Raw genomic sequence first — 26,931 nt, forward strand, 5'->3', positions numbered from 1 at the left:
CTCATCCAGGATATCAAGGCAGATTCCAAACAGCACTGAGAAGTGCTCTAGTGATCCTCCATACTTCCTGCCCACTCATCATTCGAATAATCATGTGGTTTCATATTTCTGGCAGTGTATCTCAATTCATGAGAGATTGTGCCCTGAAGATATCTTAGAATATTCTTGGCACCAATCTAGTGAGGCTCAACCAAATATGAGCTCACCATGCTAACTGCAACACAGATGTCCGGACGGAGGTTCTCCAAGAACATCAACGCGAATGAGTTTATGAAACTCAGAGGCATTTCCCAAATCTGGTCTGACATCATTACCATATAACTTCTGAAAGTTAAGATCCTCGAGGCAGTGACAAGCTTGCATCTTATATTCCCACATTCAGAATCCAACTCCCTATGTCTCCTATAAATGAGAGGGTCTGCACCTGTCAGACATAGGTGCCGGTACGAGAGGTTTATCATCCACAACCTTTGAGTAATGGTTTGGATCGGTTTCACTCCTAGTGAATCTCAGATGCATCAGACAGCTATCAATCCTCTCATATTATGCCTGAGGTGTTTTTCTTCAAGCCATAGAGGGCTTTCTTCCACCTGTATACATGAGATTCCTTGATCATGATTCTCAAACTCCTCGGGTTGTTCCAAACCTGAGAACCTGCTGCATGAGGGGAATGGTACCCTGATAATATTTTCCTTTGGTACATTTCAGACATGTACCTTCATGCTTCCTTTTGAATTCAGGCATTCTAGTCACCATTTGACTCACAGACCTCTAGAGCTGAGTCAATGGACATGGTCCCCAGTGGACTTCCTGCAACTTGATACAACCCTGAACTCAAAAACATCTTTAAAAGATCTATTTTCAAACACATACCTTTCCATCGATAAGTGCCACCCTGCAACCTTTGACTTCCATTTCGGAGATGGACATCAGGTTCGATCAGGTACATAAAAGAGATTTTTGGGTTCTTTGCTTTCGTGGAAGAGTCGACCATTTCCTTGATGACCTGCATTACCAGTCATTCTTTTGATCATTGAAGATGTCCCAAGAATGATTGTTATCTTCATCAAGAGATGTATCTCTGCCATTCAAACACTCCTTCGCATAACGGCCGAACTTATTTCAACAAGGCATTCGCCTTTCCTTCCACCCTTAGATCCGAACTTCCAAATGAAGTGATCTTAAGATAGACCATCAAAATCTTCCGCTGCGCCATTCTGATAACATTCTTTGCTTTGAATTCACCCTTGGTGAATTATGAGGAACCCATTGATCCTTCTGCCTTGTCCCAACTGTCTTCGGTGATTGCTATTTCACTCTTGCTTGGGCATTGTCTTCACCTCAGCTCTGATACCATGTTAAGATTAGGTATGTTCTATGCTAGAGCAATTTATTTAAATTTTCACAATTAGCAATCACATCACCATTACAATAAACTGGAGATAGAACATAAATATAAAATCACAGAAGACAAGCCAAGGCAAGAGGACACAAGATATGGCGCAAGCCAGGTACAAATCCCATAATGTGTGGGGAAACCCTTTGATCAAATCTTCTTTTATCATCAAAGCTCAGCAGAGAAAGAGAGAGAGAGTATATTTACAATAGAAGTCAATACGTTAACTTTTGATATCTCATGAGATCAGTTGAAGACATATTGCTTCAACTGATTCTCTTAAGTGACTCCTTCACCTATCTTAGTCCAGCATCTCATCCATTTGTTGCTCCTAGCCATGAGACACCATGCTGTATCATGCTACATCACGCTACCCATATCATTGTGCTGCCCATGGTCCATGTATCATTGTGCTATCCATGCACATTAAATCATAGCTGCGTCCTTATGATAATACGCCCTTCAGCCTGCATGGATATTTATTGCCATAATCTGCATATATATACCTTGCCATGTATATATGTTGTACTGCAGATTTGCCTGCGTATATGAGCATAGGTCAGAATTTATGATTCTTCATATACCGTATATCACTGTCCATATATATATATATATATATATATATATATATATACATCATGTAACTTGAATCACCCCAACGTATATATATTGCTGCTCATCATCCAGCGTTTATATTACAACTCAATGACCAGCATTTTCATTTATCATAAATATGACTATGTTCATAATGATTATGACCCGTATCTCTCTGCGTTCCATTCATCATAAATATAATTGCGTCCATAATGAATACGACCCGTATCTTTGCATTCCATGCATTATAAATATAATTGCATGAATATGATCCATATACGTAGGTTTTCTTTGCTGCGTATTGCTATCTGCATATGACTGTAGCTAGGTTTATCTATGCGGCTTCATATACCTGCTCCCGAGTTCTGTTCCTCATTCCTTCCAGTATATACCTGTAGCGAGTATAATCACTGTGGTGATAACCATGTTGAGATTGTGCAGTCTTGATAAGTTGCAGATCATTGATTGTGTATTTAGGGTGTATTTGATGCCATTGACTTCTATCGATGATGGTATTGGTACAGATCCGCTCCGAAGTCTTTTCCTGCTTTACCGGACCCCATGGATCTTGCTCTTGACATGTGTCGAGCTTCTATTTCAAATGGCGTTGCAGCATGTATCAGTTTGCGTAAGGAAAATACAAACTTTCCTGTATCCCGATGTGTTTGTGGGTGGATGCCATTTCTGTATAAAACAACAAAACCTGATATATGGAATGGTGCTTGAGATTTGATTGCGTTTGGAGTTTTGTATAACATCCATGGTAGACCGAATGAAGAGCCTTTCCTTTAGAGCAAGCATATCAGACTTGTGGATAGCGTAGATCATCTGCGTATTTGTGACTGCTTATTGTCATACCTTAACCATGTAATACGAAGACTGTGATTCCAGCGTATATGTAAGATTTACAAACACGTTTATAAAACTGTCCAGCATATATGCAAGACTGTCCAGCATTTTCCCAACGTACAGCATTTGCCCAGCGTCCAACGTTTATATTATTGCCCAGCGTATATGTAAGATTGTCTAGCATACATAAAACTGTCGAGCGCATATGTAAGACTATCCAGCATTTTCCCAGCGTATACATGTTTCCATTGCCTGTGTATATCAGTCTCTATGAACAGCATATGTATGTCTCCATGACCGGCGTAGATAAGGTCATCATCTGCGGCTCATCTTTCACCTTTGACTGCGGCTGAGGTTAGCAGATTAGGGCATCATCAAATTAGGCCAGCATATCTTTTGGTTCTCTCCTTCCAAAAACCCAGACGTAGAGAGGAGATCACCTCAAAGATACATGTTCAAAATGACATCAAATACTCATCTATTTATACTAAAATGAGGATGATGAATAGACACGTCGGTTGGACTTCTAGATCCTACATAAGAGCTGGTCGGCTTCATAATAATTACATAAACAAAATAAATTCATATCTCCATAACTACTTATCGGAATCGGATGATATTTGGATCAATCCTACACCTCTCGACGAGAGGGATCCAATAAAAATATTAGCTGCCATAAATAAGCCAACCCACATGGAGTTTGGCCCTAGTTGCCAATTTAACACTATCTTTCTCCTTTTCCTTTGTATCCTTACTACAACCTTGTGCAACGGGCTATAGAACACGTCAAGAGGAGAATTTGTAGTCACCTTCAAGACAATTTCTGATGTGGGTAGAGAGGCGATGATTTCAGTCTGCTGAAACATGGTCGCTTGCTTATCCATCAATTTAGAGTCAGTATTCTTCTAAACATGCATAGGAGTTTGATACTCTATAGTTTCCTGGGAATCAGTTGTCTTGGGAGTATCCTGTAGTTTCCTATTGAATTTATTCCACTCCTACTCCAGACTGCAGCTTTTTATCTCTAAAACAATATCTTTGGTTTGGGTATTCATACCCTACATTTTGGTGGATTTCCTGCTGGATTCTGCAGTAGTCTCATGCCTCGATATTTCTCTATATTTAGTGATTTCCATGTATCTACATGAGACTCTATAAGAGAATCAGGTCCCTCACTCTTGATAAGCACACTAGGGTAGGCTTATCCTCGATTTTCAACAAATTTAGTGGGATTACCTAGAGCCTTTTGTTTCTCTAACTCCTAAAAGCTATCAAAATCTCCAGGACTCAGATTTGTCCTTGTCCATTCAAATGATTGTTTAAAGGATTGAGCCGACTATAAAAGGTCCTGAAAATTATTAGCCTCATGGTTATAAGGCTTGATATTTACTGTAGTGGTGATGTTATACGCTATCTTGTCTGGATCAAATTTCCTTTTCAGGAAAGTATGGAGCATGAGACTTTCCAGGCTTACTGACTCATTTATCGCATGATTAAAATTTGCTAATGAAAATCAACCACACCTAATAGGAAAAGATGGCCATATTGACTTCTTGCTTTCTTTCAAAATTTTGGTCAAGCCTTTTCCCACAGTTAGGTGGGCTACTTCTCTTGCTAATAATCTATTAGAGACATACAAAGGGAGGACATGTGGGTGTGTTATGCTACCAAAAGCCCTAGTGTATGTGAACCATTCTTCAACAAAATAGTTTCCAACAACCAGAAGGTTTGTATCAGCTTCTTGGGAAAACTTGGGGGTTTTCATATCGAAAATTAATTAATGTAATGGCAAAATAACATCATGGCATATTTTATAGAAATGGGGTATAAAATGGGATTCCCAAATTTTCTAATGGCTGAGATGGATAGGGTAGGGGTCCTGCAAGGTTCACTACCAACACATGATTGGAAATTTAGTGCAGAAACAAATGGCGTCCATAATGTAGGCAAAAATAGAATGGATGAAGGTTCTTTCGAGAGGAGGATCTCTTCTATCAATATTCGGTGATGACGGTGGCTAGGTTATCAGATAGGATGGTGGCCCACTTCATAATGTGGGAATTAACATAGGCATTAATAAGAGGAATCCATTATATGGAAAACTTAGCATTATTATGTTACCCATATAGTCTACATACCATAACAACTACATAGTTGTAGGGGCTTGACAAAGAGGATACAAGATACCTAGCCATTTTATCAAATATGAACTTGTTCTCGAGTACTCTCGAGCCCGAAATCATCTTAAGGGGTTCTTCATTCTTCTTTGTGAAGGTTGCCACGTATGTTTTATCATATATATCCTGAGGGTAAGGTATATGGTACATTTTCTTCAGGTCTTCTACTCCGAATGACCCCATAAGTTCCATTCTTGAGTTCCTGAATTGCCTATCTTCAATGGTGTGGTTTTCCACTGCCCACCTAATCATATCACTCTATGGGATGATTTTTTCTCTCACTCTTATTCTATGAAGGAAAGAACTTGTAGCATCTTTGAATTGGAGTCCCGAAGGACTTATTTTGTAAGTTGTTGATGTTGTGACAGTAATATTGGGATGCTCGTCCTCAAGCCTATTGTATATGACCTCCCAAGTTGTTGCTCCCCCATCAGCGCTGCAGGCCGTATCAGAGAATATAGGGGACAATTATGTTAACTTGGACTCTGCAATGCTCTGCTTTTTTTGTTTCTGCATCACCTTTTATAATGACATGTCATTTGTGGCTTGCCTAAAATGGATGAGATATACCAATGCAGAAAATATTGGGAAATTAAGGCTGAAAGATTTGTGAAAAAACTTTGAATCATGGGAGGATTTCAAATGAGATACTCAGCATTAGCTAGCCATATCTTGGAAAATCATTACCTCTCCTCGAGCCGCTAAACATTAGTTACCCTGTCAAACCATTCATTATTATATTAAAACAAAGTTATTTCCCATGCTTGCTTCTTGATTCACACATCGCAGATTTTAAAACAATGTTATATAGCATTACCTGCTCATAATGCGAATTGCAATTGCGGATATCGCAATATCGCATTTCGCAAATCGTTGGCGAATGACATAATAGTATGTCTTATTTACTTGTGACTTCTGTGAAATACGATTGCGATTTCCTAAGGGGATTTGATCGACATGTCACAGTGGGAGGTTTTATCGCATATCGCAATTTCTTTGAGGTGTTTATGATCATCACATGGAAAAATGTGATTTGCGATTTATGAAAGGGATCCTAAACTTCGATTGTTCCAATAGTTTTCAAGTAAATTTCTTAGAGTTAGGATTTATTTTTAAAAAGTAAAAAAAATATAAAAGAGGGTCCCCAATTATATGTCTTAACAGTAGGTATTACTATATATAAATGGGGGTATTGTTTCATAGTACAACAGTGTCCTGGTAAATCATGGTAGTTTGCATTTAAAGAAAAGGCATTGAGACATTGTATTGCATACAACTTAGGGCCTTGACAGAGATAGAGCATTAAATTTGTGCCTTGAAGTTATGTGTAAGCTCCATGACACTCTTTCTCATGCATATGATAAGAATTCTTATGATGTAGACCTTATATGGAACTGTGATGCAACAAGTTTATGGGAAGCAAGTAATTGTGGCATGTGGGTAATTTCCAAGAGAGGGAGCTGAAACATGCCAAAGATTTTTCCTAGGAGCAGGGAGTGTGACTGAGGTGGATATTGGTGGTCACCCACCTATTCCACCTAGACCCCGAGTAATTTTCATCTGTTTCCTTAATTGTAGCACACTTTACTATTTTTAGCAATTTTTCTAGCTCTAAACTTCCAAAGCCATTTTGAGGCCCTAAATGACATATTTTTGGAAAATTTCTTCAATCTTTTCCAAAACAATCACATTATCATTTGTAGTCATCGGAGATATCTTCCCAACGAGGTATCATATATGTCAAACAAAGATAATATGACCAAGTTACAACCCCAAGAAGTTGGTTGCCCAACTAACCCCAACGGGGCCCATAAACTCTTTGTGTTACATCTCCTCAGGTTAGGGTTTTCCTTGTTTAGGGTTTTCCCTTATTGTTGAATAATAAAAAGGCCCTTGAGCCTCATTGTAACTCATCTTAGAGGGATGTAGCCACCACATCTCTTCTCAGAGGTAAGCTACCATTGCCCAAGCTATCTTATTTGCATTATGTTTGTAAGCATAGTTTAGTATCTTTCTATTAATGAAATGAAGTGTTTTTCTACTGCATCTCTATGTTATGATTATATCTTTAAGTTATTGTGTTCCTGTTTATGTTTGGATTAGTGGTATCAGAGCGGTCTGCTCTTTCTCTATTTTTCTTTGGATGTCCCCAACAAGGTCAGGGAATATGGAGTTAGGGCTTGATCTGGTTGAACCATTGCAGGATCTGCCTCACAAAACCCGATGACCTCCCATGGTAAAATAAAAGAAAGATGATGGGGCAAAAGATCCCTCCAAAATGTTTCTCAAAGAAGCCCTCAAGCGACAGAGGGACGTGATGATGGACAACTTCGCCAAGATCCTTCGACGACTACCCACAGGCGATGCATCTTCATCTAGTAGCCACTCTGGAGGCACCACTCCTTTTAAGGTACAAGTTAACTTCAATATTTCCATATTAGAAGGCTTAAAAGATACAGATGCCATAGATAACTGGTTAAATCTTTTGGAAGTATATTTTTCAGTACATGACCTTTCCAATCGGGAAAAGATTACGTTTTCACTTCTCAAAGTCGCCCCACACATCAAAGACTGGTGGGAAACCTACTGTGAAAGGAAGGACGAGAGTGAACCCTCACTATTTTTAGATGCACCAACTTGGAATTATTTTCGAGATTCCATCAAGGAACAGTATTACCCTGTTGGGAGCTATCAAGATAAATACATAAAGTGGACTACACTACGACAGGGAAGGGACCAAGATGTGCCAGATATAAAAAATACTTTCCATACCATTTCCACGAAGTTGGGTATCAAGAATACAGAGCGGAATTTGGTACTCATGTACTGTGGCTGTCTACAAAAGTACATTCAGGACGAGATGGAGTTCCTAGATATTTTCTTGCTCAGCGTGGCATACTGGTACACTATAAAGATTGATCATAAGTTTAAATAGAAGAAGTGGGACTTTGGATCTACGAATCCAAACCAATGAAAAGGCACCCCTAAACCATAGAACAAGGGACAAAGCTAAGGTGAGGCTACCCAGGACAACCCAACGAAGCTGCAAATAAAGAACAACACTATGAAGATGAATAAGGACACTGGAAAATGGTGTGAGTGTCAAGCCAAGCAATCACTCGTGGCCAAGATGAAGGCTTCTGAATTAGATGCAGGTTTTGACTTTGAATCAGAACCCGATAATGGGACTGACAATGGGAAGTAGATCATTGATTCAAAGCTAAGTTCCACTATGGCCCCCACAAATATCCATAAAATTGAGCTTGAACATCCAGAGGAGGGGGAACACCTCCTCCACTAATAAATGTGGGTGAAGGTTTCTCTGTTGCAGTTCATTATCGACAGCGAGAGCCAAAAGAACCTCATTTCAGTAAAGGTTATGATGTGGATGGGCCTAAAGACTACACCACATCCACAAACATACAACATCAGGTGACTTCAAAAAGGATAAGATCTTCACATTAGTGAACAGTGTCACCTTCCCTACATCATCAAGCCCCTTGTAGATGAGGTACTTTATGATGCTACTCCTCTTGAAGTTTCAGACATATTGTTAGGAAAACCATACTTGTGGAAGCAACATGTTGTATATGAGTCCAGACCTCACTCTGTGATTATTATTTTGGCTAATAAGTTGGACAGGATACTGGAGGTAGCCCCATCTACTACCATCTCTTTCATCACTGCAAAGAAATGTAGTAAAATCATTTCCAAAACTAGGAAATTTGTTTTTATTATGATTTGCCGCCAAGGCAAGAAGAAGGTTGTGTCCACATCTTCCAAGAATGGCTCCTTTGCACAACAACAGTAGATGGACAAGGTCGTGGAGGAGTACATGGACATTCTTGCCTCACCCATAGGGGTACCTCTACAGTGTTAGGTCAAGCATTGCATCGATCTAACACTGGATGCACCGCTACCCAATGGACTGATATATTGATGCTCTCTTCTGGAGAATGATGAGATCAAGAGGCACATTCAAGTACTATTATAGAAATGGAACACCATGCCAAGCTCATCACCTTGTGGGAGCTTGATTGTATTGGTACAAAAGAAGGATGGGACCTAGAGGCTATGTATTGACTATTGGGCACTGAACAAGATCATTGTCTTGAATAGGTACCCAATCCAGTGGATTGATGACCTTCTAGACCAGATCAAGGGGGCCAAATATTTTATCAATATTGAATTGAATTTAGGTTATCACGATGTGCCTATCGAACCCTACGATGTTTGGAAGACCACATTCAAATCCAAGGAGGGCCTTTTTGAATGGTTGATCATGCAATTCAGGTTAACAAACACCCCTGCAACCTTTATGAGACTGATGGATGACATCTTACATCTCTTCACCAATACATTCATGGTGGCATATTTACATGACATCATTATCTTCACCCATGGTTGGGAAGAGAACCTCCACCATATTCGACAGGTCCGTCAAACCCTTCAACAACACAAGATGTGTGCTAACTTGGAGAAATGTACCTTTGGCCCAACCCAGATTTAATATATGGGGTACATTATTGATGAGAAGGGTGTACATGTGGACCCATCAAAGATACAAGTCATTCGGGATTGGCCAGCCCCAACCACTCAAACAGAGCTCCGTAGCTTTTTAGGTCTTGCCAATTTCCACCATAGATTTGTGTTAGGATTCTCTCATATCACTTGGCCTTTAAGTCAGGTAACCAAGGGAAAAGCAAAAGAGAAGTTCTTTTGATCGAAAACCAAATAGTGAACATTCTCCAAGTTGAAGAATCGCCTCTATTCTGCACCAGTGCTCACATTACCAGAACTGCAACAACCATTTGAGATTGAGATAAATACCTCTGACTATGCTATTGGTGCAATTATTACTCAACATGGGCATCTAGTGGCTTAACACAGCGAGAAAATTTCAAACACAGTCCAAAAGTAGACCACTTAGGAAAACTAAATGCATTCCATTATGCAGGCCTACCGTCAATGGAAGCACTACATTCTGGTGAAGGAAACAGTCATCCACATAGACCACCTTCCTCTATAGTTCATATACACACAAGGGAAGTTGCGAAATGATCACCATCAGAAATGGTCCACCTATCTGCAAAATTTCCATTTAAGCATTAAGTATAATAAGGGAAACACCAATAATGTCACTGATTGTCTCAGCCGGCCACTGGTCATGGTGCTAATCATTGTGTTCAACTCTTGTGGGCACGAGACATCGAGGTGGCCTTATCTTTACAAGAGCGATCCAAAATTCAGCAGCTTATACTGAAGACTTGTTGAAGGGAACAAAGCTCCAAATTTTCACCTTCAAGATGCGTTGTTATGCCACTTGGGACACATATGTGTTCCTTCAAGTGAGTGGGCGAATATTATTTTGGAGGCACACTACAATTGAGTCATTGGACATTTCGGAGTAGAGAAAACAATGGCAGTATTGCAGAAGTATTTTTATTAGCCAAAACTTCATTAGGATGTTGGGAAGTATATTAGATCTTACACCGCCTATGCCATTTCCAAAACAACCATCAAGAAGCAAGTCCTGTATACTCCTCTACCTACTCCTATTTGGCCTTGGGAATCTATCTCCATGGATTATATGTCAGGCCTTCCCTCTACTAAGCATGGAAATAATTACATTTTTGTGGTCGTCGATAGATTCTATAAGATGGCCATCATGGCGCCCTACAAGAAGAGTATCACATAAGAGGCCACTCCTAAGATATTCTTTGAGTGAGTGTGGGTACACTTTGGGATCCCATGGTCCATTATCTCATACCGGGAATGTAGATTCCTGAGTGCATTTTGGTCAAGTCTCTGGTTGAATCTGGATACAAACTCAGTAATTCCATGACTTTCCATCCCTAAACTAATGGCCAAACAGAGGTTGTCAATAGGATGATTGTAGACATTTTGTGCATATACAACTCGAAGCATCCATGCACATTAGATGAAAGTCTCCCCTATGTCAAACATAGCTCTCCACGGCTCAATAGGCCATAGCCCCTTTCAGGTAGGGCTGAAGTTTCAGTCATTATGCCCCATTGATGTGGCCATACCATTTGCAACCACTTAGGTAGATTCGGCTCACGTGCAGTCCAAAGCTGAAAGGGCTAACAGCTTCATTATGCGCATTCAACACATCCGCCAACATGTCTATGATATATATGACAAATCCAATGCTAAGTACAATCAATTCCATGATCAGCATCGAGTGCCACACAAGTTCTAGGTGGGTGATAGAGTTTGGCTTCATTCAGAGAAAGAGCGCCTTGCTAGACCCCATAGCAAGCTTTTCCCGCTCCGATATGGGTCATAAACCACCACCAAGGTCGTCGATGACAATGCCTTCGAGCTCATTATCCCACGATTACTTGGCTTGCACCCACTGGTCAATGTAGATCGCCTTCGACCATACTTCTCACCATTGTTGGACACATCTAACATTGCAGAACAACTCACATTAATAGAGATTAACCAGGACTGCATGGAACATGCCACAACTGATTAGATAATGGATGCACATATCAAGAACACTTGGCAACAGAGGATACAACTATATTGAGTTGTCAAAGTAGGTTGAGTCTGTCACCAGGGCAAGTGGCTCACCAAGGACAAGGTTCAATAGAAATTTCCTCACCTCATGGAGGCTCTACACGCAATGGGGATCATTGCTTCCTAACAGGGGGGAATGTTCCAGGTGGATATTATTGGCCACCCGATTATTCCACCTAGATCGCTGATTCAATTTCATTTGTTTCCTTAATTGTAGCATAATTTATTATTTTTAGCTGTTTTTTGGGTCCTGAACTTCCACAACCATTTTGAAGCCCTAAATGACATTTTTTTGGAAAAATTCCTTTAGCGATTTCTATAGAAATTATGCGAGCAGTTGTAGTCCTTAGAGAGATATTTTTAATGAGGTATCATATGCATTAAAAAGAGATAATATGACCAAGTTACGACCCCAGGAAGTTTGTTGCCCAACTAACCCCAACGGGACCCATAAACTCTTGGTGTTACATCTCCTCGGGTTAGGGTTTTCATTGTTTAGGGTTTTCCCTTATTGGTCAATAATAAAAGGGCCCTTTAGCTTCATTGTAACTCGGTTCAAAGGCATGTAGCCTCCATATCTCTTCTGAGAGATAAGCTACCATTTCCTGAGCTATCTTATTTCCATTCTGTTTGTAAGCATATTTCAGTATTTTTCTATTAATGAAATGAAGATTTTTTCTACTACATCTCTGTGTTTATGGTTATATTTGTATGTTTTTTTGTTCTTGTTTATGTTCAGAGCAGAGTGGATCACTATTCTATGTTATGTCAATGCAATTAGTGCTTCAATCCTAAGATTTTAACTATTCAAAGGTAAAAATCAACTGAAAAACTACATACAAAACTATGAACTAGGTGCATGCATGGTTTCAAATCCCCATGCATGGATGACTATTTTTTTTCTTAATTTCCTTTTTCACTCTGCTGCATCTAAACTAGGAGTGGATCACTATTCTATGTTCTCCCAATGCAATTAGTGCTTCAATCCTAGGATTTTAACTATTCAAAGGTAAAAATCAACTAAAAAACTATATACAAAACTATCATCCAGGTGCATGCATGGTTTCAAATCCCCATGCATGGATGACTTTTTTTTATTTTAATTTCCTTTTTCACTCTGCTGCATCTAAACTAGGTGGTGTCTCACATAATAATAAACACCTATTGATACTAAACGGCCATGGAAGCCACATTGTTGTATAAACAATTAAGGAAGCAGACAATTATGGCACCGACATGTTGACATTACCCTCTCATACCACTAACGGATTGTAACCCCTTGATGTCATTCTGTTTGGCCCTTTCAAGAACTATTTCAAGTTAGACCGTGTTGCATGGATGACAAAGAATCCACAGGTTGAGGTGAAAATGTTCGAGCTAGAAGAACTTGCAAGTAAACTGTTTAAAAAGGCTCTAACACCATCAAATATCAAGGCTGGATATAGGAGGACTGGAATATGGCCACCGAATTGTCTGCTCTTATGCATGATACGTGTTGTAGCCAGACATTTCATGTGGATGGTCAAGAAGAAGTTCATGTCCAAACATGTGTTGAAGTCTAAGAAGAAGTAGATGAACATGATGAAGTGGTTACAGCTGGTAATATGATTTCCATCTCTCAAGGACACTTATATGGTGATGATGATGAATATGTATGTGAAATGCAATATAATCATGAACCAATTGACAGTAACATGGAGGTTATTTTACCAACTAAATCACATGGAACTTATGTTGTTGATATTATTAATGACATTGTTAAACATGTAGTTGACAATGACAATGTAGTTGAAAATGACATTGTTGATATTGCACTAGGAAGCAACAATGACCAATTGACATTGGCAAGCCAAGTAACCCCACCATCATGACTTGCGAAAGCCATGATGAATTTGAACAAACATATGGTATCACAAACCAATGAAAAAGCATGAACATGCCTTCACAACTAGCAGAATTGGACAATGAAATTGTTCATTTTTTGTGGAAAATAGATAAATAGAGAAATATAGTGCACATAATGAGTTATCAAATGAAGAGAATAATATAGTTTAATTAGTTTCCTCAGATAGTGAAAGGCAAGTGCCAAGCAATGACTTGCAGCTGGAAGGGGTGGAGAAGTTACTTGGTCAGATCCTAAAGCTACCAATAGAGAGAGTGTCAATGAAAAAAAGTGAGGAACACTAGGTAGTCTTTGCTTGGGCCAAAGTTCACAGTTACTCACCTCAAAAGACTATAAACCTATTAGTTGAGTCTAAAAAAAAAGAAATTTGAAATTCAGAAATTAAAACAAAAAAATAAGGGTTTATCCAAGGAGAATAAGGCAACAAAGATTGTTTCAGCACAATGTCAAGCGGATGAAGGGCTTGAAAGACAGAAAGTAAGGCAAGAGAAGGACCATAAAAAAAATGGCAAGGCAAGCAAAGAAAGCAAGAAAGGCTAAACAAATGCTTGAAAATGAATAAGGGATAACCGATATGGTTGACAATGATGCAAGAATAGCTGATGAAACCAGGATTATTTCAAACACATTTAACAATATTGCAAATAATACACCATTATTCGAAGACCTCATAAACATTCAAGCCCCTCACTATTAAAAGGCAGTTTTACCCACTTGCTTTATTCCATCCAGATTAGATGTCACTTTTATGTATGCTCATCATGCACCTCCACTTAATGCAGGGGTTATTAGTGCAATTGTGAGGTATGGGTACTCAATTCATCGATGGTTGGAAGGGGAAAATTAGAATCAATCATATTGAAGCAATCCACCACATCCTAGTCGACCCTTTTTAGGTATGATAACCTACTTGGCTCAAGGAGGGAACTTAGGGAGTTTTGGCACTGACGGTTCTCAAGGCCATAAATAATAAGTGTTTCATATGTTTTTGGTTGTAACCAAATTATGATGTGGATTTTTGATGGATTGTCTCTTTTTCTTATCATGGGAAGATTTTTTCTTATAACCTAGGTTGTTTTATTTCATACTATTTTTGACATTGTAACCAAAATCGATTTTAGAAGGAACATGTATAGTCTATTATAATGGAGAAACCTTACGTGAGAATGAAAATGGGATTTTATTTTATGCCTCTACACACCAAATTATTTAGAACACATTTATAACGGAGTTGTTAATTAAATGAAAAATGAGATGAATAATGAAATCTTGAACAAATCACTTGTTTTATTGTGAAAATTCCATAAAACAGTGAATAATAAAAGTACCTAACCTCACCTCATATGAAACCTCATTTACTATAAGTTAGCTTAGAAGACAAACAAAGTGCATGTGTGATGAAGCACCAACAAGCCAAATAAAACATCAACAACCCAAGAGAATAATTAAATGACAAAGAGTGAATAATGAAATCCACAAGCATTAACCAAGTTGTTAATTAAATGATAAAACATCAACAAGAATCAACTGAGTTGTTAATTAAATGATAAAGGAGCAAATAATGAAATCTTGAACAAGTCACTTCTTTTAATATTAAAATTCCATTAAACAATGAACAGTAAAAGTACTTGACCTCGCAACTCATATCAAAACTCATTTACTATAAGTTAACTTAGAAGACGAAGATAGTGCATGTGCGGTGAAGCATCAACAAGACAAGATAATAGTTAAATGACAAGCGACTGAATATTCGAATATTCAACAAGTCACTTCTTTTAATATGAAAAATCCTTAAGGCAGTGAACAGTAAAAGTACCTAACCTCACACCTCATATCAAACCTCATTTACTATAAGTAGGCTTAGAAGACAAACAGAGTGCATGTGTGGTGAAGAATCAACAAAAAAAGTAAAGCATCAAAAATCAAAGAGAATAACTAAATTACAAACGAGTGAATAATGAAATCAGCAAGCATCAACTGAGTTGTTAATTAAATGATAAAGCATTAAAAACATCAACTGAGTTCTTAATTAAATGAAAACCAAGTGAATAACAAAATCTTGAAGAGGTCACTTATTTTAATATGAAAATTCCATAAAATAGTGAAAAATAAAAGTACCTAACATCAAACCTCATTTCTTGTAAGTTATCTTAGAAGACAAATGGAGTGCCTACGCAATGAAGCATCAACAAACCAAGAGGATAATTAAATGACGAAAGAGTGAATAATGAAACATTTAACAAGTCGTTTCTTTTAATATGAAAAATCCATAAAAAAACGAACAATAAAAGTACCTAACCTCACACCTTATATCAAACCTCATTTAATGTAAGTTAATTAGAAGACAAACAAAGGTCATGTGCAGTGAAGCATCAACAAGCCAAGAGAATAATTAAATGACAAACAAGTGAATACTGGAACCAACGAGCATCAATTGAGTTGTTAATTAAATGACAAATGACTCAATAATGAAATCTTGAACAAGTCAGTTATTTTAATATGAAAATTCCATAAAGCAGTGAATAGTAAAAGTACATGACCTTACAACTCATATCAAACCCCATTTATAGTAAGTTAACTTAGAAGACAAATAGAGTCAATGTGCGATGAAGCATAAACAAGCCAAATAAAGCAGCAACAAGCCAAGAGAATAATTAAATGAAAAACAAGTGAATAATGAAATATTATGCCATGCTCAATGCCTAATAATCAACTAGTAACCAAGAGTGACTTTTAATTCCAAAACAACAAGAACCTTCCCATTTTCTTGATCATGTTTATCATAAACTACCTTTTGTTGTTGCCAAATCACCCTTAATTTGTAGTTCATCTTCAAATGGCACAATTAGATGAACCAAATATACTACAACCACCAAATGAGGTTATATCAAGCATCTCTTTATATTGGCAAAATCCAAAGCACTATAAAATGTAAGAAATCCAATTAGTGTTATGGGAAAATTAGGAGGGTTATCCAAAGAAGATTTAATTGTCTCCACTGCAACCTTAAGTATGTTAGAGATATGTCAATAAGAAATAAATATAATGGGAGAATTGGAGATTGGACTATATATATATTCGTGCAACAAATTCCACATTTCCCTTAGAAATCTTCGGAAGCTTATCTGCACCATTGTCACACTCTGCCACACATATTTTCCTCGTGGAATCATGTATTGAAAATTAAATGTTGTAGGGGAAATACCTTATACCTCATCAAATATCCATTCAATAATATCGCTTTTCCTTCAAATGTGAAGTTATTGGAATGAGTGGTTAACTATTTTTCCCATATTTGTTTTCCATGAATTAGTAAGTTCTATCCTTACTTCAAAGAATGCATATTAATAGCTATTTTCTATCTCCTATGCAATCAATCGACTTTCCCAACCTAAGGCTTTCTGAAGCAAAAACAATGAACCATCTACCTCAAGCCCAAGAGGTGACCCAGTTATCTAGAAGGTGCTTCCTTATAATTCTTAAGTTTGGGATTGTATTTATTTCCCTTGATGTGGCATTAGGTGACATCAAGGGATAAATGAAAAATTAAGAAAATGTATGGTATGATTCTTCAAAAAAATCAACATTCACATCAAAGTGAAAGTTGCTATGCTCAAAATCAGTAAATGTGTTTGAATGTCTTTGATGCTTTGTAAGATACTGCATATAACTGTGTTACAAATGGTAATTATCAGTTATATACAACAACGTATAATCAATAAAGTGTGCTAAGGCCTCGAAGCCTTCAAAATCATTAAATGATCCAATCGATACATTCACAGGTAACCTGAACATAATCCAATAAATGATGAGAGGATCCTTTTCCAACAACTACAATTTTCCATCATGCCATTTATGTAGGTTTACTAGGTTATTGATAGCATTTAGTCGCTAGGAATCACTCTAAAAAATTACTCTAAATACCAAAGCATTACTGTTGCACGGGAAAGGAGCAAGATAAACAACACAAATGAATAACTAGTCTATCACAAAGCATAAAACATGTTTGAAATAATTGTATCACTCTAAATATTAAAGCGTTAGAGATGTGCCAGAAACAAAGCAATACAAATCAGACACATTAATAACCAGTTTATGAAAAAGCATAAAACATGTTTGAAATAATTTTATCACTCTAAAAACCAGAGCATTATTGTTGTGCCAGAAATAGAGCAAGACAAACAATACCCATGAATAACCATTTTATCACAAATCATAAAACATTTTTGAAATAAATTTATCACTCTAAAAACCAAAGAATTATTGTTGTGGTAGAAACAAAGCAAGACAAACAAGACCCACAAATAACCATAAACCCTGCCAAACCATATCCTAAACCATAACCCTACCATAAACCTTGTCGAACCCTACCATAAACCCTACAACAAGAGCTAAATTCCTAATAGCAAATTCAAGTGTTGCAAAACACAATGGTGTAACAAGAGCTAAATTCCCAACAACAAATTCAAGGGCTGAAAAACGTAGAGTGGTTGGTAGGATTTAGAATTCTATTAGAGAGTCACAGAAGCCACCACCATGTCCAAATGTTGCCCCAAACCTCGTCTTACCTCTTCTATGACAACCATACAAATTACTTGCAACACAAACTATAAACAAAAAGAGAAATTATCATTTCGGTGCAAACCCAAAAAAAATTACAGCAAAATCACAAAAAAATCCATAAATTTAAAGTCTTATCGTAATGGACCTCGAAACCTCCATGTCCACCATCGAACTTGCTCGAATCTCTCACTCGCTCCTTCACAAACAATGAGATGGGAGTATGAAACAACAACAAGCGTATTTGTAAACCCCCCACGAAGCAAAAAGAACAACCACATAGCCCCTGGTTAACCCCCCACGAAGCAGGACAAACAACTACAAAGCCACTATTTAACCCCCCTTGAAATAGGTAAAGCAACAAAAGATGCAACCCTAAACGAGAAACAAAACTCTCCAAATAGCAATGCATAGCTAGGAGCACTAGAATCGCAGTACAGGTGAACCAATATTGGAGCCGAGAGGAGCCATAGTCGATTGAGCTTACTGCCCAAAGAGGGCCCTAACAATATAGCATAAGGTGACTAAGACATGCCACAAAATGAGCCGCAGGAAACCCTAGATGGAGGGTTTAAGGCTGAATTTAATATATTCTCCAACCACGACACTAACCAATTGACAAGAATGGTAAAAAAAGTGAATTTGTGTCCAAGTCAAACGCCAACGTGGAAGGGGGAGAACACAAATAATAGCGTCCCTCCCCTAAACAAAATGGTAAAAGAAAAAAAATGGAAAAATATACACACTCACAAACTTAAAGGAATGAAAATACATAATCTAACCAAAAATTATTTAGCTTTATTTAGCTACATTCCCGGAAAAACAAAACCTCCAATTTGAGTAATGAAAATACATAATCCAACCAAAAATGGTTTAACAACATTCAAAAAAAAAAAAAAGCCACTTAAACAAAATGTTAAAGGAAAAATTTGAAAACCGTATACGCTCACATTTACATTATCTCAAAATCGTGAATTAGAATGGCATGCCGCGCAAACAAACTGAATTGTTGAGACAGTAGTTAACATTTACATTATCTCAAAATCGTGAATTAGAATGGCATGCCGCGCAAACAAACTGAATTGTTGAGACAGTAGTTATCAATTATAATACCTTCAGTGCCAAAATCCTAAATGAACTTATTTTAATATGGGTTTGCCACCTAGTCAAATAACTAGACAAAACCAGGTGTTTAAGAACATCTCTAACCGTTTCATTAATGCTCAGGCACAGACCGTAATCCTAGATATATTTATCAGGGCTCAATAAATAATGGGTAAATGTCTCAAAGCCTCCTGACGTGGAAATTGTCATCGGATAAAATCTTCCGTCAACGGTTGTGTGAAAGCCTCACGTGTCACACCTCTCCCGTCAAGATGACATTTAAATAGTGGCAACTGACAGATAGGACGGATGCCTGCCCCATGTAATGTATTCTTGAACTCAGGCGAGTCCGACTTTGTTAAACATTAAGATCCCGCAGCCTAACGTATCACCCGTCTGGCCCTGCTTAGTCTAGCTCTGAATGGCTATATATACCCAATCTTCTTATCGTTTGCTATTGTATTCTCTCTGATATCGTTCCAGGCTATCTTAGCAGGCCGGAGGGAAAAGCAATTCTTCGCCGCAGCCGAATTATCGTCAATCTCTACTCTGCATTACAGTTGTGTTCCGTGTTCGAATCTCCGGGCCACCCGTCAATCATGTCTCAGACGCTGACAAAACGAGACCGTGAGCCCGAGGCTCTTGCTGACGACAATGACCTCTGGGAACCGAAACGCTTCGAAGGGGCAGAAAGAGACCGATTTCTTGATTGGCTTCAGTTAGACCAAACCTTCGCAGAGGAAGAACAGGAATGCAGTCCCAGTGAAGAGCTCGTAAGCGGAGTCACGAGAAGCCTCGAGGAAGACATTCTTGCCACGAGTTCCATTTCTTATCCCCCCTCCAACTCTGGCGATACTTTCGCAGCTTCTGATATTTGTAGAGACCATGAAGGCCAAACCCTATATTTGGACGTGGGGATTGATATTTGTAGAGACCATGAAGGCAAAACCCTAGATTTGGACATGGGGATTGATCTTTCTTATCTCCTGGATGTTTCAGATTACGATCTCGGCATTTCCCCGAGCACCACTTTCGACTTGACGGACGAAGTCCGTCCATCTCAGAAGGAAATGTAGGAGGGTTTGATAGAGAACCCGTGTCTTAAATACCTTGGTGAAAACTGGTACTTCAAGGATCACTTTGAAAGCTATCACCAGTTAGCATTGTATGAAGATGCCTGGAATGACAGGCAATCGTCCGATAATATGAACAAAGATTTTATAAGCCTGGCTATGTTATTTGACGGCAATTTTTCTGAGGCATTTAAACTGGAAACCGTCAAGTGACATGCAACCAAGAGCTACAGCATACCAACTTTCAACGATTTAACATGGAAGCACTTCCATGAATTTATTGGTAAACACTGCAACACTATTTGTGTGTTTGTTGTAATTTGCTTGTTGACATAAAATGATATGATATTTATTGGTAAACACTGCAACAATATTTGTGTGTTTGTTGTAAGTTGCTTGTTGACATAAAATGATATGATATCTTAACGTCCAGATTAAAAATAATCTATAGGACCATCAGTTTTTTTGGTTTTCAATACTATTGTGTTTGTTTGTTGTAATTTGCTGGCTGAAATCAGATTTTTGTTTTTCCATATTATTTTGTCTGTTTTTGTTTTTCAATACGATTGTGTTGGTTGTGATTTGTTTGTTGAAATCTGGATTTTTGTTTTTTAATATTATTTGTGGGTTGGTTGTAATTTGTTTGTTGAAATGAAATGAAATGATATTTTAGTAAGAGTTTAAAAATAATTTATGTTTTTTATCTTTTTAATTCTATCATTTTCTTATTCAAATTGATATGATCTGGCTCAACTTTCCAACAATATTTTAACTAGAAAGATATGATCTGGCCCAACCTTCCAACAATTTTCTAGCTAGAAAGACAATGCCAAGAAACCGATGCTAACATATTCCCATGACTTTCTAGTGTTGTTGAACTCCCAAAATGAAATCTTTTTCAGTTTTCATTGCAAAATGTAGGCACCCATTTTCCCAAACTTTTTTAGGCGTTTTCCACCATCCTATTTGACACCAAAATTATTGCTAACAATTATATTTTGACTTGTCTTTTTAAATACTTTGACCCTATTGTTATAATTTGTCTCTAGGTCGCGGCTGCCCATAAGTCATAAGGTCTCACTGCCAGCAAAAACTGTATCTAGAATACCACCAGGAAAAAGTGAACTATTAAAAAACAATACACTATGGGTTAATTTTCATATATATTTTTCTGTAATTAAGTATTATGATATATAATTTCATTTTATGTGTTTTATAAAATCGTATGTTTGAGTGGGTTTAATGGTTAAAAGCATGTGTTTTCTCTTACAAAATCACAAGTTTAAAAACTAGAAAATTAGAAAAATAGAATATATATATCTTAATAAACTTAATAATCAAATAACTAAAATAAATAAATCAACTTATTACTGGAAACTTGATTATTTACCATATGATTAAAATACTCATGAAGAAATTTAATCTTGTTGGAAAGGACCGTTTATCGTGTATTGTATATGTCATCATAGCAGATGTCATGTTGGAGGGGAATTATTTTCTTTGAAGCAAAAATTTTCCACGCGCCAAACGAAGCATTTCTCATGTTTTAGTAATTAGAAAGTGTCATTGTGTAGGATGGCATGCATATTAAATATTTTAGATTACATGAAAGTATATTAAAAATGGAGAAAATAAGTCACCCTTACCATGAAAACAACGTTCAGAGAGCACATGCACATTATAGCAAACACATGGGTTTTAACTCTTCAACCGACTTCAATTTTTGAAGGCAAAACCTGTTTTTATTTCTTACTGAATCAAGCGAACATTTAACGCATGTCAAAATGGCGTTATGGACCAAAACAAGCGAACCATAAAAGTCATTTGTTAAGAAAATAGTCATGAATTTGGACGTCCGCTCGCCGAAATCTCCGACGGCTGCAAATTCAAACGATGACCGTATTTATTGGTAGAGTTCGTTGAATTAATTGTAAAAGTGGTATTCTAATTGTTTTATGTTTTTTCGGTTACATCCTTTTCTGGAAAATTATTTCAAGTCAATTACTTGAAATTTAAAGTTTATATATAAATTTTGTATATTTCAAAAAGTTTTCAATATGTTGAATTCATTTAGTTATACCTTTTAAATTAAAAACAAAATCTAACCCCAAAAAAATATGCTCATCAAAATATAACCAAAAATTTATTAAATCCAGTTTGAAAAAAAATCCTAAAAAGAACGCCATTTTAAAATGAATTTACCACTGAATCAGATTGCTAAAACAAACTAGGGATTTTGGTTTTTCATGATTTATATATTTTTTCAGTTAATAATGCGGTTAGAATTTCAAATTTGAAATACTAGTTAATTGCAAGGTTTATACAATTTTAATATTAATTTAGTAAAAAAATATTGACAGGCAGGAAAAATTTTGAGATTTTTTTGGTTGTATTTTAGTTGAGAAATTCATTTTAGAGTTAAGTATGAGGAAATGCATAATTTCAGAAGCGCTGGACTTGACAAGTGTCTCTTTTAAAACAAAAATTAAATATGTTTTAAATATAAAAATAATGTGTGTTATAATAAAAAAAACTAAAATTAATATGCTAATTAGAAATAAAAAAAATGTGTGAGTAAGAGGCTTAAATCTTCTACTTTTCAAAAATATTTCAGCATTGGATTGAAATAAACTATTTGAAGATTTAGTTCAATCTCAACTTCACATATATCTGTATATAGAAAAATAATTGTTAAAAGAAAATATTTAATGTTGTATATAACCAAATATTCAATATAGGTTCTCAATAAAATATTTCAATATAAATTGATATTAACATTTATTTCAAAATATATTAATAACAAAAAAAACTATTTTAATTTACAGTGATAAAATTTCTTCATATACATATTATGTAAAATATTTTAATGTAAACTATATATATTATATATTATTTTAAAAAAATATGTATATTTTATATAATGATGTTGAACAAAAAAAAAGTTTTTAAAAATATATTAATAAAAAAAAAACCTATTTTAAATTGCACTGATAAAATGACTCGATATACATATTATGTAAAATATTTTAATGTATATACTATTTTAAAAAAAATATGTATATATTATATAAAACTGTTAAAAACAATAAATTTTATAGATAAAACATTTGACATAATCTCAATATTTTATAATTTGGTCTTTATATATTTTAACTATTTCAATATTTTATAATTTTATTCTATATAATATTAAAAATACAATTTAAAAGTAAACTATTCAAAAATACAATTAAAAAAAAAAAACAATTATAAGCACACTATTCAAAAATACAATTTAAAAAAAAAACAATTATAAGCAAACTATTGTGTGAGTGGCTGACCGACATCCTAAACCCTAAATATAACCGTGGCGATTATAGGTCCGCTCGCGGGTCAAATCAGGTTTCAATAAAACACGAGATAAATCTCTCGCCGCCCCCATCGCCCATTCCCCACGAGTGCAAACTGTACTGCATAAAGTCTCGCCTGAACTTTTATTGATTGAAAGATGGAGACCTCCGTAGCCAAGAAGACGTGCCACCAACGTTAAAATGTTTGGCCGGCTGAGAGGACCGAACCCCACCGCCTGGCCGACTTTTCGACATCCGCCAAATGCGGCTTTTATATGTAAGGAGGTCCCCGTGCCCACGTCTGAAATTTGAGATACTCTGGAGTTTGTAGAGCTATATAGTGAATCTGGTTATCCCCTGCTACCTAACTATCATCGATCTCTCCTCTCGGCTTTACTCCACCGTTGTGTTCACTGTTCGAATCTCCAGTCCGCCTCTCACTTATGGATTCTCAGACCCCCAAAAAACGGGGCCGTGAGCCCGAGGCTCTGCCGCACTACATTTATATCCAGGAGCCGAAACGCTTCCACGGCGAAGAAACAGATCGGTTTCTTGATCTAGTGCAATTAAACAAAACCCTAGCAGACGAAGAAGAAGAGGAATGCACTCCAAGTGAGGAACTGGTAAGCAGAGTCATGAGAAATCTGATGGAAGAGAGTGATGCCACAGGTTCCTCTTCTTATCTAACATCCAATTCTGTGGATAATTCGGCGGGCTCCGATATTTGTAGAGACCATGAAGGCCAAACCCTAGATTCCGACAAGGGGATTGATCTTTCGTTTATCCGGGATGCATCGAACGACGATCTCGGGACTCCTCCGAGCTCCGCCCTGGAATCATCCGCGGATTTATCGGAGAACCCGGATCTTAAATCCTTTGGTGAAAATTGGCACTTCGAGGATGACTTTGAAAGCTATCAGCAGTTAATTGCATTGTACGCGAGTGTCCGGAATGAGAACCGGCCGCAGGATTATATGAACAGAGAATTTATAATCCCAGGCATGTTATTTGACAACGATTTTTCTGAGCCATGGAGACCGGAAACAGCCTGCGACTTCTAAGCTCTGCAAGGGCTAATTAAAACTGTATAGCTTTTACTTGTATCTCGTGAAGGCAATTATAGCTGTATAACGCAGTTAGAGCTGTAGCATATAAACTTTCAACATTTTGACATGGCAAGATTTCTTCAAATATGCAGCATACTTTGCGTGAGTGTTGTAATTTGCTTTTTCGTTTCGGATATTGTAGCTACTGATGTGTTTGAGTTAAAATGACGGTTGGAAATTGCATTCTGCTCCCCGCTCTTATAGCTAATGATGTGCTTGAGTTCAATCCTAATTCTCAGCTTCTAAATTCTGTCAGTCTCTGGAACGGACTGCTAATAAATCTTTGCTGGATTTATTTTCCAAGTTAGAGAATAGTAGCGAAGCTAATTGTTTGACCTTGTTATTGTTAATTTTATTTTATTTCAGAATATTTATTAATTTTATTTCAGAATATTTATTAGTTTTATTTCGAAATATTCTCGCAATCCCAATCAAAATATTTTTTTTTATGTTAGTCTCTAGAAACAAATTCTCAATTAATGCTGTTACAGTACAGTTCTGTCGGGGATAATAATTGTAGCATTTCGCTCAAAATCAACGTGACCTTATAAGTCGTATGAGAAGGAAACTGTAACTCCAATAATTTAGCAAGTGGTGCTATGTGCTGCTCTTGTTCATTGCATAGTTACCAAATTCAGCCGTACTACCAAAAAAATTCGAAAATTCGCGAATTAATTCGAAAATTCCGGTTCGATTCGGTGCAATGAATATTACGTTCATGGATTAAGAATCCACACCTCTGACGAGAATAGGAAAGTCGAGGAATTACCGCTGACATTGCTTCTGAGAAAAGAAAATATTATACTCTTAGACTGGTTCTTAGCCCACACTTTCATAACTTCGTGAAAGGCCTCGTCCAAATAACTTTTTACATGCAATCAATGAGTGGTTTAATGAGTTAATGTTATTGTACATTTCTAATCGAGATTCTAGTTTCCAATTTACATTTCAAAACTTTTTTCAGATTTAGGAAATAACATAAGAATATGGTTACTAAATGATAATGTTACCTGTCAGTTTATGCAATAAGAAATTTACAGTAAATTTAGCAAGTTTTTAATGAAATATGTAAAAATTTATAATTTTAAGATAATTATGTGTTTATAGAGTAAAACAAAAAATATATATCATATATATAATTTGTAAATTTGTAGATTTATTAAATTTAAACAAATATATTTTAAAAATAGAAATATTGCATGAATTATATTAGTAAAAAGCAGAAATACTGCTTGAATTATATTAGTAAATGGATTTTTTTTAAAGTGGATTTTTTTAATTAAGGTTTTGAGTAAGTATTAAAATATACATATTAACATTTTTTATTATTTTGAGTAAGTATTAAGTATTAAATTATACAGATTAACATTTTGTATTATACTAAATAATAGATGTTGTTACTATACCTTATAAATTAGAGGTGAGTTTGGTTTGAAAAATAAATAATTAGCAATTGATAATATAAGCATATATTTTTAAACACTGTTTGCACACACTTAATAGACCATTCCATTATGAACATAAAATACTTAATAATGTGGAATTTATGTGGTTCATAGTAATATATTATTTCTTGAAAATTCACTCTATATTAAATGTCATAATTTGTGGTGTAAGTGGGTGAATGATCAATACAAAAATTCTTAAAACTTACCATTTTACTTGCTATTTTAAATATAAAACTAAGCTAATTGGTTCAATATATAATTTTATTTGTAATATTTATAATTATAACAATTTTAAAAGAGTTTTTGTTGTTTTCAATATTATAATTGTATATTTAAATTATTTAAAATATTGGAATAAAAAGTATACTGCCTAATTTTTCTTGTATTAAATTTTAAGTAACAAAATATCTCACTTAAACCTTAAAATTAAATAATAATAATTATAATATATTCAACTTATTTCATTTTCTAAATTCCATAGTACATGTTTTAGGAAACCATAAACCATTCTTTTGTATATGTGTAATTGAACTTATTTTATTTTCAAATATTCTTAGCTTTTTATAAGTAATTTTTTACTTATGTAGGTAAAGTTTCATAAAACATTGCTTTGTATATGTGTAATTGAACTTATTTCATTTTGAAATATTCTTAGCTTTTTATAAGTAATTATTTACATTACAGGTTTTATAAAACAATTTCCATGCTTTTCATGTGTATAGTTGAACTTATTCCAGTCAAGCTGTTTCATAATCATAAAACTACATGTCGTAATGTCGTTAAAAGTCAAGTCATTGAATTCATACTGTTTCATTTTTATAATTAAGATCATAAAAAACGTAGTTT

At 36.0% G+C, this 26,931-nt stretch overlaps 1 protein-coding gene and 1 pseudogene across 1 annotated transcript; both read left to right on the forward strand.

Annotated features, from left to right (window-relative positions):
- The first annotated feature begins 19,728 nt into the window (after window positions 1-19,728).
- Window positions 19,729-20,477, forward strand: LOC149170842 (uncharacterized; annotated as a pseudogene).
- Window positions 20,478-23,918: 3,441 nt separating this feature from the next.
- On the forward strand, window positions 23,919-24,669 carry LOC149170843 (uncharacterized). The gene has a single exon (XM_089427374.1). It carries the CDS (start codon window positions 23,975-23,977, stop codon window positions 24,590-24,592), a length of 618 nt encoding a protein of 205 aa, XP_089283500.1. The 5' UTR covers window positions 23,919-23,974; the 3' UTR covers window positions 24,593-24,669.
- The last annotated feature ends 2,262 nt before the right edge of the window (window positions 24,670-26,931 follow it).

The sequence above is a fragment of the Pinus tabuliformis genome, chromosome 4_2 (assembly GCF_031772625.1).
Source record: "Pinus tabuliformis cultivar Carrire ecotype Pingquan chromosome 4_2, CPIR1, whole genome shotgun sequence".
NCBI classification, from domain to species: domain Eukaryota; kingdom Viridiplantae; phylum Streptophyta; class Pinopsida; order Pinales; family Pinaceae; genus Pinus; species Pinus tabuliformis.